This window comes from Poecilia mexicana, unplaced genomic scaffold (assembly GCF_051168715.1).
Source record: "Poecilia mexicana isolate PSO_F unplaced genomic scaffold, ASM5116871v1 scaffold_19, whole genome shotgun sequence".
Taxonomy (NCBI): Eukaryota; Metazoa; Chordata; class Actinopteri; order Cyprinodontiformes; family Poeciliidae; genus Poecilia; species Poecilia mexicana.
This window is the reverse complement of record NW_028263388.1, coordinates 18,968,631-18,985,823: the sequence shown is the minus strand read 5'-3', so window position 1 is coordinate 18,985,823 and position 17,193 is coordinate 18,968,631. Positions and strand designations below refer to the sequence as shown.

The following is a 17,193-nucleotide window of genomic DNA, read 5'->3' as shown; positions in this document are numbered from 1 at the left end:
GAACAGAGCCCTGGCGTGGCTGCACATCCGCTGTCGACACAGCGCGCAAGACACACAGAGCAAGGCCTTATGCGGCCTGACGTGGAAATTATGTTTGCATTTTCATTTTTGGAATGCTACCGGTTATCATGAAACTCAGCCTGACAGTTCGTAACCACCAGGCAAACCAAGATGCCCCCGCCCTCCTCTGCTTTGCTCTGGTTGTGGGACAGATGCTAGCCTGTTAGTCCTGTGACTCTGCTCGCGCCCTGCAATTGCAGGCGACAGATGCCAGGACCAGCAAGGTCCCTGTTTGAACATCGCTGTCACCATCGTGCCTTAAGCTCAACGCATGACCTTTATTGTGAGCAAGGGGTCGAAATAAGTCACTAATGAGCAAGTGTGGGATTTCGTGCACACAAAAAAGTGACTCGCTCAAACTTCTGCACATTCATTGCTGGTTCTCATGGGCACATCTGAGGAGTGAGAAAGTGATTTAAGGAACAATTTGATTATTTATTTTGGTAACACAAAGCTCGAAATCAAATGCTAACCTTCTTGAAGTTGTAAGAGCTGAAGAAGATGGCATTTTAATTTATGACTATAATGAATAATGCTGGAACAGAAACCTCTTAAAAATATATACTAACTTTATATTGCTTAAACGTCTGACATATATGTTCCTTAGTTTTTCTGCATTTATTTGACTTTTGTAAAGATACACTAGCAGCAGGGATAACCACAGGTTTGAGGAGATTATGAGCAACTTCACGGCAGAAGAGGTCCTGGAGGTGTGGGCCGTGGTTGGAGGATTCGCCCATACGAACCACTGAGCAGATACGTGTAAACAAATACCCAAAATAAACTTTCAGAGTGGTGCTTTTACTGGCCTGTAACAGCCAATCTGACCTACAAAGGCTTTCTCAGACTTCTCAGAAAGATGCTGAGAAAGCTGGAATGCTAGTCGAAGGTTTTAGGAAGTGATTTGTACGCGCCACCTGGACTCTGGGGGTTAATTACCAGAAATTTAAAAAAAAAAATTTTTAGTCTCAGGAAGAAAACTAATTGTATTGTGATTTATATATTTATTTTGCTTGCTAATTTTCACAGTCAATTAACAAACAAACTAATTGTCTGATTAATTACTGTATAAAATCATTGTAGCATCTCAGCTTTGACATCAAAATTTATTCATTTAAAAAAAAAAAAAAAGTTATTCAACATAAATGTCTTCTTTTTTTATTTCTACTCTCTAATTCCTGTTGTCTTCAGGGTTCGTTTCTGGATTTCTTTTCAGTGCCTTAAAAAGACAAACTCCTCAACCTTCAATCCACTGTTTTCATTTTTAATTTGCCTTTCATTGCCGTCTGTTTTCCCCTGTAACCTCTCATTCATCTCTGTATTTTCCTCAGCTAAAAATAGCTATAATGGATATATCAAATCAAGTAAGTGCTGATTTCCTCCTCCTGACGTCTCTCTCTAACACTTCCACATGCGCATTCTCAACTGTCGCCACCTGATCTGTCTCTAACCTGCTGTATTTCAACCGTCTCCTCTGTCATCATCCATTACTGTATTTTGCATTCAAAGCCGGAGGAAAATGTTTTCTTTACGCTGGGGTGTCGCCACTAGGGGGTGCTGCTGCCTCGCTCTATGTGTGAATACATTAAATCACTGATCAATTCAAAATGTAACAAACAGATTTTGAGTAAACATATGCGTGAATCCCAAAATGGCAATTTGTTTTTTTCTTCCTGGGAATAAATAATGCATAAATATATAAAAGTAAAAGTAAGAATTGATATAATATTTTGGCATTTTTCATTTAGCCATCAGGCAAGTGTCATCCACTTCACTTCGAAAGGATCTGTGCAGCAAATCTGCCACATTGTGTTGTCCTGAAGAAGTGCTGCTCATGTTTGACGTGAGGCAGATATATAGTGGAGGTCTGAAACAGGGAGGGTAATCTGCTAGACAGCTGACTGTTAGAATAATCATCTCTCTTCTCCGGTTTTAGCTTCCAGACATTTTTTCCCCCCCTTAACTTAAATAAGCATTCCTCTTCTCTCTCTTTTATCGTCACTAGTTTTTACCTCCTTTTATTATCACTGCCTTAGCCTGAATTCCACTCCCCGTCCCCCGTCAGCCATGACCTGCACACAGCAGCCGTGGCTGCTGTAATTCACGGTGTCACCTCCTTCTTCTTGTGGCACAACAATCGCTAAAGCACCTGAAAGCAGGTTTATTAATTTATGTGTATAATAAATATCAAAGTAAAATGTCAAAAGGAACATTTCATCTGAGGTGAATACGAGCTGGTTAAGTGGCGTTAAATAAAAATGAGGCTTTGTTCAATTATTCAGATATTAGCATTCTTGTGCCAGAAAGAGTTACCCACCCAAACTAGTGATTGTACTTTAATTATTAACTTGTTTCATTAACACACACACCTACACACACACCCACCCACGTACACACACACACACACACACACATATATAAAGGTCTTATTGAAGTTACTTTAAATGAAGTCCTACCTTACAGCGCCTTGCAAGAGTGTTTATATAGCCCTCAAACGTTTCCATATTTTGTTACGTTAAAACCACAAATTTTGATTTACTTTTTAATCTGGATTTAATATAATAAATTTACACAAAGTAGAGTGTGAAGTGAAAGGAAAAGGCTACATGTGTATTTTAGCAATATAAACAGAGCAATGTGCATTTTTTTTTCAACACCCTGTATAAATACTTTGTAGAACTACTTTTGGTATACTAAATTATACCTGCAAGTCTCTGTATAAGATCTAGAGGTCAACATTTTTGTACTTTCTTCTTTGCAACAAAGCCCAAACACAGATTGGATTAAGACCATTTGTAAACACGAATATGTAAGTATTGTCCATGTTTTCTTCTGTCTCAGCTAACGAACAGCAGCCTTGGAACATGGTGCAGAAACCATGTTTCACTGTGGGGACGGTGCGTTCAGGGTAATGAACGGTGCGTTCAGGGTAATGAAACAGTGTTAGCTCTTCGCTATGTGTAGCATTTTGCACAAGGGCCAAAAAGTTCAGTTTTAATCTCATCGGACCAAAGCATCTTCTTTCACGTTTGTTGTTAAGTGAGTACTTAAAGTAGGTTGCTCTTGATTGTATTGATGGGCATTAGAATAATGTAGATGTACAAATGCACACCAAGCTTTTTTTTTTTTTTTTTTAACAAAACGTTTTTTTATATATTTTTTTCTTTCACTTCATAATTACCAAAGCCATACTTTTGGTCCGTCGCTTAAAAATAATGAAAAATTGTATTTGTACAAAGTGCTATTGACACTTTTGGAAGGCACTAAATGTTTTACTGGACAAACTAAAACATGAATCTACTGAGAAAAAAAGTAGTGCCAATGATTAACGTTTTTATATTCATTTATCCATTTCTAACAGAATATTATGCTGCTTTTTTAGATTGTTTGAGCTGACTTAAAAAAAAAAAATCCATCATGCAGCTGTTGATTTTGACTCCTCTTCATTTAGCAGTAAACAGCAGCCCTGTAATCCAAGCGCCGCCTTTTCAGTCCAAATCAGCCAAACTGAACCATGTCTCAGCCAACGTGGTCTCTAGGGGCCCCCACAGAGTTGTTGCTGTCCCCGTTCCCTTGGTAAACAACCGCAAGGGAAGCCTACTGCCCCTCAGCAAGCCCTCCACCCTGAAACTGAGCCTCGTGGGCTCTAGAGACCTGGCCCGGGTCGGCCGGCTGCCAGGGGTGGCAGAGGAGACTCGTCAACTTCAGCGGGCGCGAAGCCTGCCGGTGAAGTACAGATACCATCCCGGTCACCCCAGTGTCACCACACTCGGTCGGCGGCAGTGTAAGAGCCAACTACCCCACCTCTCTTCTACTCTTGCTGTGTTAGGCAGGCCTGTGTTCAACAACAGCACAACCAAAGCATGTGCTTGCCAGGCTGGAGTGGCTGCATGTGTAGCATTCTTTACTAATGACCCAGCCTGAGCAGCTGTCAGCTGCGAAACATTAAATATTAAACAGGCCGAGCAAAGATGTGAAGGGCCCCCGAGTGTCGGAGCGTCGCTCTCCACTGGCGGCCCCGTGTACTTGCACTTCTTCCATTATGATGTCAGTCTTAGACATGCGATCAGCGCTGGAAACCCTGAGTTCATCTGCAGAGGAGTGTCGTCTATGACTTTATTAATTTTAATGAAAGCACTTGCAATTTCTTCATATGTTTTTAAAGAAAAAAGCAGATGGAGGAAAAAAAAAATATTCGCAGCTTGAATCGTCGCTGAAAAGATACTCAAGCGTGTCTTTAACAGCCTTAACACACTGTAACAAGCCATTCCCCCAGAATGGTGGCTGTTAAAGCTCCATCAGTAAAACTGCTTCTCTTGGCTCCTCCTGTTTATTTTCCTGCTGACTTGTTCCCTCCTGAGCTGTGATATTACCTTGTGAAAATATTTGCCTGATTGCTTGACCCATGGGAAAAACTTATCCTTCAGTCCCGATGAAGAGCTCAGCGCGGTTTGGTGGAGTGATGAAGACAATGTCCGAGGGGCATCTCCGCTGTGCATAAATCACCCTGGCACGGGGGCCAACCTAATTACATGAGCCGAGGACGCCACTCCAAAGATGAAGGAACACTAGAAATTGTTGTACTGCAGGAGGCTTAATATTAGAAGATTTTAAATGAATGACTAAAATCAGAATGCAAGCAATACATTACAAAGCCACTTTCTGCCTATGAGGTAAAAGAGTGTAGCCTTTTTAATCAAATAAAGCTTGGTTCAAGAAATAATTTTCTGAAAAAAATCTAAATTAAGCAAAAGAGGAAACTTCTTGCCTGATACTTATCGCAAAAATCTAATATGTATACGTGTGTGTGTGCGAGTAGTCTAGATTCATTAAAGAAAAAAATAAAAATTCATTAAAGAAAAATAAAATTTCAATCAGCTTTCATTCAGCACAGCAGAAAACATGAGTCAGGTAGCTTTACTAGCATCATTAGCAGCTAACAGTTACCAAGTTGTTGTATTCTCACAGTGCTTAAAAATATATATTTTTTTCATCTTGTCTATTATTCTCTCACTTCCTGTTTCTACCAAGTATCCAAAATGTTCCCAAAAAAAAAAAAAAAAACTAATCAAAAGTAGCAAAAGCAAATTCTGGCTAGCCCAACGGCTCCATCACACAACAGGGCAGCTAAAGGTCTACTTCCTTTAAAATGTAGCTACATCAATATATAAAGCTTAATGTACTCATCTTCATTCGCAGGGCCCGCATTGTGACAGTAAACTTTCTTTAACACACATAGTCACATACTGGCAGCAGTTGGAAAGATACCTTACTTTGATAATACATATTGAGAAATTTCAATATCATGAGAAGATCTCATGAACCCTTACTGTATCGTTATTGTTAGATTTTTTTTATCTAGATTACAGGAGTTCTCTGGCTACAAACTGGACTTTGGTAATCTGCATGAAAGTTCATGGTGGCGCTCTTGCATGTTTGTATTTGTAAATAAATCCATTAAAAAAACATCTACCATTATTTTCTGTCTGCATTAACTGTCTTCTATTTCCGCCCAGTAACATTCCAGCCTGTTTGTGTACTGTCTCTTTAAACTCATTGACCTCGCTCTGTGCTGTGTCCTCTCTTCATGTGACTTTTACTTGATGTGTGATAACGCCGCCCTCCTCATACCTTTACATTTTGTTTTAGTTGAAGAGGACCAACAGACAGCTCTGTCACCCAAAAAGAAGCAGCGCAACGGAGGCATGAGAAATTCTCCAAACTCCTCGCCCAAGATAACAAGGTACGACACCGATATCTCATGAAGAACATCATGAAGAGCATGTTCTGTAACCCCCAGCCCACTCCCTGAACCCATTTTTTTCATCAAAAAACATGCCAGACTTGCAAATGCCACATGGTTTCATGTGACAACTAGAGACTCCAGCTCTTAAACAGGTCTGGCACTAATGACAGCACCTAGCAGGGAGAGAAGCTCTAAAGGATGGATAGCCCAAGGCTATTCATCTATTGTCGGATCCCTCCGAGGTCTTTTCAGCACGTTAGGCCACAGATGATATGTATCATCGCAATGAAAGGCGAATTCAAATGTTACCTTGCTTTTATCTTGTCTCATGAAATTAAATCAGCGCTTATTGATCCTGACTTAAGATAACGCTGTTATTCAACAAGAGACCATTACCAGAATGATAATAGTAGCACTCGTTGTCATTAAGTGCCATGTGATGAGAAAGCCATGCAGCAGGGAGGACCTGCAGCCTGATGTATATACAGTGGAACAGATGTAATTTCATTAAAACTGACAGATGACTCTATTTTAGCGTTGGCTAATATGGGGACCGCTATTTGTTTGACATTTTTAAACCAAACCCACTTGCCTATATTATTGAACATTGCAAGATAAGGTGCAGGTAGGCAGCAAGCAAAGGTTAGACAAGTGACTTTGCTGTCTTATGAATAAAAGTATTTACATGCATTGGTTAGTTAGCGTTTCCTTTGATCGGAGGCCTTGGGTTTTGGGGTGTCTGCCCCCCATTTGATTTGCTTCAAAGCATTCATGTTGAATTGCTACAGGGGTTTTCCGGACTCTTGGGTTACAAAAACCCGAGCTTTTCCAGCACTGTAGCCATCAGCCAAATACGAACCCACCAAACCGATCCATCTACTCACCACACTAATCCACAGCAATACAGGTGGATGTGTTATTCCATTCAGCGCCTGCTGTCTACACGCTGGAGAGGGATTTACTGCGGTTGCCTAAGGGATACTTCATTGCAACAAGCAAAGGAAAAAAAAACATCTGGGTGTATGCTGTATCAAATGTGTTTTTATAGGACCTGAGGCCTCAAGGCCTTTGTAAATAAGTAATGATCAACAGATTGGCTGTGGGTTTTTGAAGAGCATCCCTTTGTCAGTTTACATGACAGGAGGGTTTTCAAAGACGTTTCCAGCCCTCAGTGCTTGTGTAAGTTTCAATAAGACAAAAACATAAAGGATATGGATGCAGTTTTATGCAAAATTATGTATATATCATCACATTTATGTCCTATTACAACCAATGTCTCCACCAGCATTGTACACTAGACTAACTTTTTTTTTTTTTTTTTTTTTTTTTTTTACATTGTCTTGGCTTAAAACTCAAGACTGGATGGAGAGCATCTGTAAACATCAGTTCTTAAATCTTGCCAGAGATTCCTAATTATATTCAAGTATGGATTAAAAGATGATTGTCCTCTTTGATAAAAACAAAACATTCCATTGTAATTCTGGCTTTACGTTTGTTTTCCTGTTGGAAGTGTAATGTAAGCTCAGCTCAGTATTTTGCAGCCTTTAACAGGATTTCTTCTTAAACTGACCTGTATCCATTCGTCTTTTCATCAACTTTGACGAGTTTCCCTGTCCTTGTGAAAGTAAGGTATGCCTACAGCCTGATACTTATTTGTAAATCTGTGGGGATGTAATGTTAGATTGAAGGGGCTGAACAGATATGCACCAAACACATTTCTGATATATAGTTTTAATCTGTTACAAAAGTTTGAAACACATGCATATTTTTGCTTTGCACTTCATAATTATACACCATTTGGTGTTTAGCTGTCTCATACAACCCCAATAAAATGCAAAACAGTTGAGTTGCAATGTGGGAAAGGTTCAAAAGGTACAAAGTCTTGTGCAAAGTCTTTTGTTGGTGACCGCCTTTTACATCTCATGATTCATTAAGGTCTTCTAGAAGTCACTTGACCTTTTGATTTATAGTGACGTTGGGTAAAATAATAATAACAAAAAGAACTGTGGGGTTACAAACAACCCTCACTTATGTCCGTGAGGCTGTGTCGCTTCCACTTCCAGCACGCTAATGCGTCCCGTCTGGAGCTCCACAATGACGACCTCTCTGAAATTAACACCCCTTCCACAGCCCCCTTGATGGGTCATAAGACACATCTAACTGTGGCATGTCAAAACGTGTTTGGTCACATCGAAGCGCCTTGACATACACGTCATGTCTGCCACTGCACTGCCGAGGCAATTGGCGGTGTAGGATAGTGACAGGCCGTCATGGCTGACAGTGAGCGATAGCTATCCTGGCAGAGCTCAGCCTCACCAGTCATCTCTGCAAGGACAAACTGAAGTGACAGCAGCTCCATTGAGTGAGTGCTCAAACATTTGACTTTTGATGAAATATTTAGTCAAGGTGTAAAACCTCTAAGTGCTTTCACTTCTCTTAGAACTTGCATTTAAGGTCAAGCTGATTAGACAAAATTCTGTTGGAGAAGCAGAAAACAACATGTGCTTATCCCGTTTTTCACCCTTTTTTAACGATGCTGTTTGTGTTCTTTGTTACTGACAAACCCAACACTTTAAAGCTCTGTTGAAAACTAAAACTGCAAACAGTTCTGATAAATATACAATATGACAAAACCAGAGACCAAATGGTAAAGTTGCTGGTTAGAAAACACGGCAATTACTAAAAGAGATGGAAAAGTAGGATTATCAGCAGTCCGAAGGCAGCCGTTATTTGAAATGAGGGTCACACAACCAATGGGCGAACTCTTTCACCTGGCTTTCTGAGGTCACAAGTCTTAAACAGGATCAAATCAAATGCATATAAATCTGTAAATTCATTGACACTATGCATTGTAGGTGCATATTTAATGCCCACTTGTATTTTACTTTGGCCTGTTACCACTAAATATTAAAGTGGGGAGATGGAAAAATTCAGTTTTACATATTAAATGCAGAGGTAAAATAATACTCAACAAAAATCAACTTTAAAATTATGTATTAAATTAACTGAGATCTGATCATATTAAAGGGCTGGATATCCACCACTAAATATTTAATTTGACAAAATAAAATGTTATAGGTATTTAAGTAAAAATTGTAGAACCTTTTTTTTATTTTAGCTGCTGAAATAACTTGAACATTAAAAAAAATAAATAAATAACGTCAGAGTGGCTTTCGCCAACACTTCCTTCCTTAATCGTCTTTGGTTTCAACAGAACTGTGTTGACGTGAGCTCTATCCCCAGATTTATGTTGCGACTTCCATGACATTGTACTGAAATGTTTTACAACTCAACTTTTGACCTATCAACTGAGTAAAATATATGATTTAATCATGTGATAAAAGAAAACAAGCTACAAATGCCAAAGAGAAGTATGTGTCTATTAGGGTGCCATGAGATCTTGAGGCAAATAAAATTACATAACACTAAGTACATCCCCTCACAAAAAGAAATTCTTTTAGAAATGTGTACACAGAGCACCTGCTGGAAGTGTAAGTTCAACTCGGTCTCAAGTCTTATTCAAATGCTAAAAAAATGTTTTAAATATTATTAGCAAGCAATATGCTAGCTCTATATAACATAAAATTTGACTAAAGTTGGGTCTTCCTACAAGTACTGTGCACATAAATTCATTGTACATGCAGCCTACTGTTAAATTAAAAGCCAGCTGACTGAGTGGTAGATAGTGACAGAAAATACATTTCCTTCCCCAGCTGTATCTGCTCTAGAAAGGACATCCAGCTCTTGCCTGGGGGTGTTTGAGCCCAAAGGCGAGTTTTTTTGGCTTCAGTCTCTCGCAGCCTGAGGGATGGTAGTTTCAGCTGACACTTTCATGCATACTTAACATGTTATTTTAGATGGCATTCTTTTAGAGCACTCACATGGATTAAAGACATTCTCCTCTTATGGAGAGATGACTTAAAGTATTTTAAAGGTTTTGGACAGGGACAGAAGGCTGCTGTCTGGGTTTTTTTTTTTTTTTTGGACATATTCAGCTGTGGTCTGAATCTGACAAAGTAAATTTATAGCATGTGCTCTGTAGTCATCCGTGTAATCTAGCAGTTGGTGTTTTTTTCTTTCTTTTTCTTTTACATTAATCTGTCAAAAAATATATATAACACATGAGACTAAGGTTCGTGTGGATGAGATTACAGGGACAAAAGTCTGAATTTATATTTCCTCTATGGATGGTATGGTAGATGGCTAGCATCATACCGTGACAGTGGTAAAAAAAAATTAAAATTAAAATTTTAAAACATCAGGCAGCTACATTTATATTTCTGGTTGTCTGGGCATGCCAAGAAAAACCACCTTATCCTCACAAATGTTAGCATTAGAGTTTTTCTGTGTCATTCATGTGAGTTTAATGTATAAATATTTCTAAAAGCTCAATATGGACAGTGTTGAGTATGGCAGAGGAACTGTGATGCTGTGGCCATGTTTTAGTGCATGGCATAAACTGTTTGAAATACCAACATATTTTAAATAAAAATCTATTGGCCTCTCCCAGAAAATTTAAAATAGATCATAATTGGGCCTTTCAACGGAAAGATGATGGCAAAAACATAATAGAAATGGTTCCCAAATCAACCTTTTATGGATATTTTGTGTGGAAATGAGTTGTATAGAAAAGCAAAGAGGTGTGCTGAAGAAAGATTAATAACTCTAGAAGAATTGGGCGAAGAGAAATTGAGAACGATTCACTTGCTGGTGTCAATAAGTTTGGCCAACACTGTATATAATTGTGGAAAGGTGGCTGATCATGTACAGTTATGCAACTGTTTTATGTAATACGTCACAAAAATCAAGGACATAACAAGGAAAGTCTTTCAGTCCCCTGATCAAAACAACTGTAACCCAACCACATGCTCCCATACTTATAGACCTCTTTAGCGGTCAATGACGAGTAGATTGAAGCTAAACCCCTGTGCTCGGTGCAATTTGTTTATATAGCCTTGATGGTCTGTTTAAACATTAATACCCTTCACTTTGGAAAGCAAATACGGTTGGGCAAATTGCTGAAATATTTAAAATCTGGTCTGTTAAAGCTTTTACCACCCAGCACACTCCCATCTCAAGCTCTGCGCAGTAAGGGGGCGTAATTGCATCTCCTTGCTCATGCCAGTCAAGGTGGTGTGTTGCTGCCATCTCCTTCCGCCTGATTGCTGCTGATGCTGATGTCACTTTGCTTGATGACAGGGCGGTTTGGTTGACATTTCTGCAGATGGCCTTTGACAGCAATGAGCACACAGCAGGAAAAAAAAATACTATTTTGGAGTCCAACTGATGTATTTTTTTGAATTTAGAACATTTGTAGTCTTGAATTCTTGAATCTGAAGCTACCCGGCTCAATAATCTTCTGTCGTTTTTGTCCCTCTGACCTTCTGATTCAATTAGACACGACCCTCTCCTCATCCCAGGCAGTGAGCAGATTGAGACCATGGATGAGAACATAAAGAAATACGACTCCACGGGGATGTTTCACTGGTGCCCGTCCAAAGATATCGAGAAGGTCATCCTGGTGGGTCCTGATACCTCACTTGAACACAGTTCATTTGTCCCGACACTCTTCTCCCTCATGAAAGATGTGCATTGTCACAAAGCCGCATCAAAGATTGACGAGGCACACAAACACTCTGTAATGAGGTGTTTGACATGTCATTTGCCATGCACAGGGTCTGTGCGGAGAACATTTCCTGCACTTATACATGTGCCATTTTTCACATCACTTTAACATCATATCTATAGGCAGAGCAGTTTGCGTGAAAATGAATGGCGCAGTAACACGTTTCACGTTTCTGTCACAAACACCCATTTTTTATCACATCGTTTCCCTCTCAGACCCGCAGCGAAGCAGCTATGACTGTTCTGAGTGGACATGTGGTCGTGTGCATCTTTGGAGATGTGAAATCAGCGCTGATCGGTCTGCGAAACTTTGTCATGCCCCTGAGAGCGAGCAACTTCCACTACCACGAGCTGAAACACATTGTGTTTGTCGGTTCCCTGGAATACCTCAAGCGCGAGTGGGAAACTCTACACAACTTCCCCAAATTATCCATTCTGCCTGTAAGTATTTTCAAAATCTGCCTTTCAACCAGTCATTTGTGAAATAAACAGGATTGTTGTCCTCACATTAACATATTTGGAGTAATGAAAAATTTTCTTGCCATGTTAACAATCACAACAGTATTTGGTGCGAGATATTTTTAGCAGAAAAATCTCAAGTTTGAGAACGCCATCTCTTGTTTCACGTTATTTGAGTAACAAATATTTTCATCTCTCCTTCTCAAAGGGCACACCGTTGAGCAGGGCTGATCTGAGGGCTGTCAACATCAACCTCTGTGACATGTGTGTCATCCTGTCAGCCAATCAGAACAATATTGATGATGCATCACTGCAGGACAAAGAGTGCATCCTGGCGTCACTTAACATCAAATCCATGCAGTTTGACGACAGCATCGGGGTCTTGCAGGCCAATTCGCAAGGTAAGTAGCGCCCTATCATAGTTCACTGCCTCGCCTGGGAGGGACGGGGCCCCGGCACAGAAAATATTTGCTCACTGCGAGCTGCATGGCTGACCTGTTGTCGCTGCGTTTGACAGTAAACCTTACTGACTGTTCCTCGGGTTACTGTAACAACCGGTTACCTCACAAACCTCAGTGGTGGCAACATGCACATCATTGCCACGAAAACCTTTGCTTGACATTTACAGTCTTTATTTTTCAGCAACTGGGGCTGCTTTGTGTACAATGCTTTCTTAACCCATTAATATTACATGTTACAGGTTTCTAAAATAGAACCACCAGAGCATTCAGTTAGAATCAGATGGTCTTCCATAATGTAGTCAATGGCTCAGCATTAGAAGAAATGCTTTTAGAAACCTTTTGACCTGAGGAGAAGGAAAAAAATACCTGACAATTTAATTATTCGTCTAATACATGTATGACCTCACATTTGCCTTAGTCAGCAGTATGTGATGGATGTCAAAACATGGCCCATGTATTATACATACAGCATCACTGATTTAATGTGCTTACTTGTCAGTCTGAGGAAACCAAGAAATGTCAAGTCAATCTGAATTCAATTTTGCGTCGTTTATTTTCTCTTTCATGGCTCCGTTCTACTTTTTTTTTTTTTTTTTTTTTCTGCATGTGTGTAAGAGGTTTCCGCCTCCGTGCACACCCGGTCTAAGGGGAACAAAATGAGCCGTGTGTCACATCTATTATACATGGACTAATATTGGTTGCTTACATGAATACAGTAAAACTGCACTTAGCGTATAAGCCTTACAAAAGTATTCATACCCCTTGAACTTTTGTACTATTTGTCATATTACGACCCATTGAAACATGTAATAGAGGGTGCTCTGGTCAGATGAGACTAGAATTGAACTTTTCGGCCATATGTGTGGAAGAAAAATCAGCAGAATGGTTCGGGGATGATTGCTTTTTCAGCAGGGACAATGATTCTGGTCAGAGGCAGAAGGTTGCCCTCCAGCAGATGAACCCAAAAGCTGCAGTGGAATAGTACAGATCAAAGCATGTTTGTGTTTTAGAAAGGTCCAGTCTAAGTCCAGACTTAAATCTGATGTTGCGAAACATGAACTGATCTGCGAACAAGAATGTGTAAAAATTTCTGTCATCAAGATGAGAAAAATAGTGGAGGCATACCGCAGCAAGCTTAAAGTTGAAATTGCAGCATAAGACCGTTCTACTCTTTTATATATATATATATATATATATATATATATATATATATATATTTTTATATATATATATATATATATATATATATATATTTTTATATATATATATATATATATATATATATATTTTTATATATATATATATATATATATATATATATATTTTTATATATATATATATATATATATATATATATATATATATATATTTTTTATATATATATATATATATATATATATATATATATATTTTATATATATATATATATATATATATATATATATATATATATATATATATATATATATATATATTTATATATATATATATATATATTTTTATATATATATATATATATATATATATATATATATATATATATATATATATATATATATATATTTTTATATATATATATATATATATATATATATATATATATATATATATATATATATATATATATATATATATATATATATATATTTTTATATATATATATATATATATATATATATATATATATATATATTTTTATATATATATATATATATATATTTTTATATATATATATATATATATATTTTTATATATATATATATATATATATTTTTATATATATATATATATATATATTTATATATATATATATATATATATATATATATATATATATATATATATATATATATATATATATATATATATATATATATATATATATATATATATATATTATATATATATATATATATATATATATATATATATATATATATATATATATATATATATATATATATATATATATATATATATATATATATATATATATTTTTATATATATATATATATATATATATATATATATATATATATATATATATATATATATATATATATATATATATATTTTTATATATATATATATATTTTTATATATATATATATATATATATATATATATATATATATATATATATATATATATATATATTTTTATATATATATATATATATTTTTTTATATATATATATATATATATATATATATATATATATATATATTTTTATATATATATATATATATATATATATATATATATATATATATATATATATATATATATTTTTATATATATATATATATATATAAGTGACTTTTGAAGGGAGTTGGTGGCTTTGGAATCTATTTAGGTGCATCAAGGTATAAAGAGTGGAATACACATTTACAGAGCAACAGTGTATACATTTCTTTCCACATCACAATTACACCTGCCCTACTTTGAGCTGGTCTATTGCATCAAATCCCAGTTAAATACATTGTAATACAACTGAATGTAAAAATGTTTAGTTGGCATGAACACTTTTTGTGTCACCCAAGGCAGATGAGTGGTGAAAAACAAAAAAAAGCTTTGGCTGATGCCGTCTCATTGCATACCATGAGGAAATACTGAATATTGCATTAACAGAAACGTGTTGTTTTCGTATGTGTGTGTCCATTAAGGCTTCACGCCGCCAGGGATGGACCGATCCTCTCCTGAGAACAGCCCAGTCCACGGATTAGTGCGGCAGACCTCTGTTACTACTGGAGCAAATATTCCCATCATAACAGAGCTTGGTATGATTGCTGCTGAATATTTAATATTTGATATGATAGCTGCAAAACCACATTTCTCTAATGTAGTAGTGGATCTGAATAACCAGTTTTTGCTGTTACAGTCTGCTAATGTGTGGTTAACATAGCTAAAAAAGTGGATTTTTGTGCGTGTGTGCGCGTGTGTGTGTGTGTTTTTCCCCTTGTTGACTTGTAACAGTAACTGTTTTTCCCTCAACACTTGTCCAGCACCGTTAGCAAAGCAAGGCAAAAAAGTGCCTGTGATTTCATTCAGTCAGGATAAAAGCAGTGGGACCAGCATACAAATGATAACTGAGCTGGGTAAGAAGCGCCTGTGTCCTGTACTGCAGTGTTGTAACTGCTGCTGCCTCCATATCAGCTTTTTCTTTTGATTTCTCTTTGCTGCACAAGAAGCTCAGTCCATTCCCTTGGCATCACTTTGAGCACATTTTACCCTTGGTTCTGGTTGAAATTGCCTGTCTTGTTTTGCCCCCCTCTCCCCCCCACCCCTTATCTCAAAGCAAAATTTCTCCCTTTTATTTTTTCCAAGAATTACAGGGCCTTTGATCCCTTTAGAAGTCCTTGTGGCTGTTTTCGTAGCATCTTCTGTCAGATCACATTCTCTGGCCTGTTCCCTTCTTTCATCTCAGCTTTGTCCATATGACTGACATTTATTTCTGTCTGCACAGAAGGAGCAGTTCTCCAACTAAATTTTACATCATTACTTTCTTCCAGCCACTGCATGTGTTTTTTTTTTGTTTTTTTTTTGTGCTCAAAGACATCTTTAAAGAAGGTTCTGGGGCAACCAGTTACTTTCATTTGACCTGACATGCAAGTAGAAGTAATTGGAAGTTCTGTCTTGGATTTACAAGACAAACAATGGCATATTGGTTGTACTGATACTGACCTTAAGGAGGGATTTGAATTGAAGCCCGGAACTTTGACAATATGCATGGTGTCGTGAGTGTGCATGAATCGCCTGGATATGGAGTGTGGCGGAGGCAAGTAGGCCACATAGCTGAGTACAAATATCAAACACAGAGTCATTTTAGTTAAATGGAGATACATATTTGGAAAAAAAAAATTAACATAGAAGAATTTTCCAAATACAGTCCATATCTGCAGCTACTGCCTGCTTTGTGTTCTCCCTTTTCATGCAAATCAAGGACTTGCTTGACTCACGCTTTTTCCCAAGTCAAAAACCTTTTCATGAGATCTGTTTGTAATGAGAAGCGAGCAAGCAAAGAGAGTTTGAATAATTCATGAAGTTTATGTTTTTCCCCTCCCTACAGTTAATGACTCGAATGTTCAGTTTCTGGACCAAGACGATGACGACGATCCAGACACAGAATTATACCTCACTCAGCCTTTTGCCTGTGGGACAGCATTTGCAGTCAGTGTACTGGACTCCTTAATGAGTGCGGTAAGAAAAAGAAAAATGTTTTCAGGCTGGAACGGCGACTCTTTGGTACAGATTTGCACAAAACCGCAGTCAGTAAGGAAAATGCAAACGTGGAACTCAATTTATGAGTTGTCTGTAAAACTGGAATATTGCAGAAGTTGGTCCTTATTGGACTTTTGAACATGAAGTTTGAGAACCCCTGGGCTACGATATCCGATTTAAAACGACACGCTATGTTTTCATATGAGGAAAGATAGCAGAGTACCTCCATCTCACCTTAAAAAAACAAAAAAAACAGCAGCCCAGTTAAAACGATAAGTGACAAGGCTGGAACTTCTAGTGAGTTTGATGGCTTCATTTGTCTGCCTTTCAGTTTGAGTGAGGTTAGAACAAAGCTGCCTTCAAGTGTGCTCCAGTGTAGACAAAGGTAATGCAACCTAATGGACAGCCCTCATCCATCATCTTAGTCAATAGTGCTGTCAGCAGCCAAGGGAGATGTCACTTCAGAGCAGAAGCGTGGGGAGACGAGGGACTGCACTGCGGAGAAAAAGGGCAGACATTTCCCCTTGTTAAAATCAACAAACCAATAATAAGAAGGAAGTAGAAGGGTAACAACTGAAGTACGCAGCATAAAGAGATTTTTTCTTCCAAGGAATCTTCTT

At 37.4% G+C, this 17,193-nt stretch overlaps 1 protein-coding gene across 6 annotated transcripts in view; it reads left to right on the top strand.

The window, feature by feature from the left end:
- The window catches only part of LOC106919544 (calcium-activated potassium channel subunit alpha-1a-like), a 93,806-nt gene that overhangs the window by 65,045 nt on the left and 11,568 nt on the right, over positions 1 to 17,193 (top strand). For 2 of the 6 annotated variants that reach the window (XM_088016347.1, XM_088016348.1), the window contains 9 exons: positions 1,392 to 1,424; positions 3,512 to 3,844; positions 5,710 to 5,803; positions 11,204 to 11,327; positions 11,648 to 11,872; positions 12,099 to 12,291; positions 15,019 to 15,132; positions 15,358 to 15,450; positions 16,422 to 16,552. In XM_088016347.1, coding sequence (XP_087872473.1) covers positions 1,392 to 1,424; positions 3,512 to 3,844; positions 5,710 to 5,803; positions 11,204 to 11,327; positions 11,648 to 11,872; positions 12,099 to 12,291; positions 15,019 to 15,132; positions 15,358 to 15,450; positions 16,422 to 16,552 — 1,340 coding nt within the window. The remainder of the gene's footprint in view (positions 1 to 1,391; positions 1,425 to 3,511; positions 3,845 to 5,709; positions 5,804 to 11,203; positions 11,328 to 11,647; positions 11,873 to 12,098; positions 12,292 to 15,018; positions 15,133 to 15,357; positions 15,451 to 16,421; positions 16,553 to 17,193) is intronic. The other 4 variants (XM_088016349.1, XM_088016344.1, XM_088016345.1 and 1 more) reach the window with 4 other exon arrangements.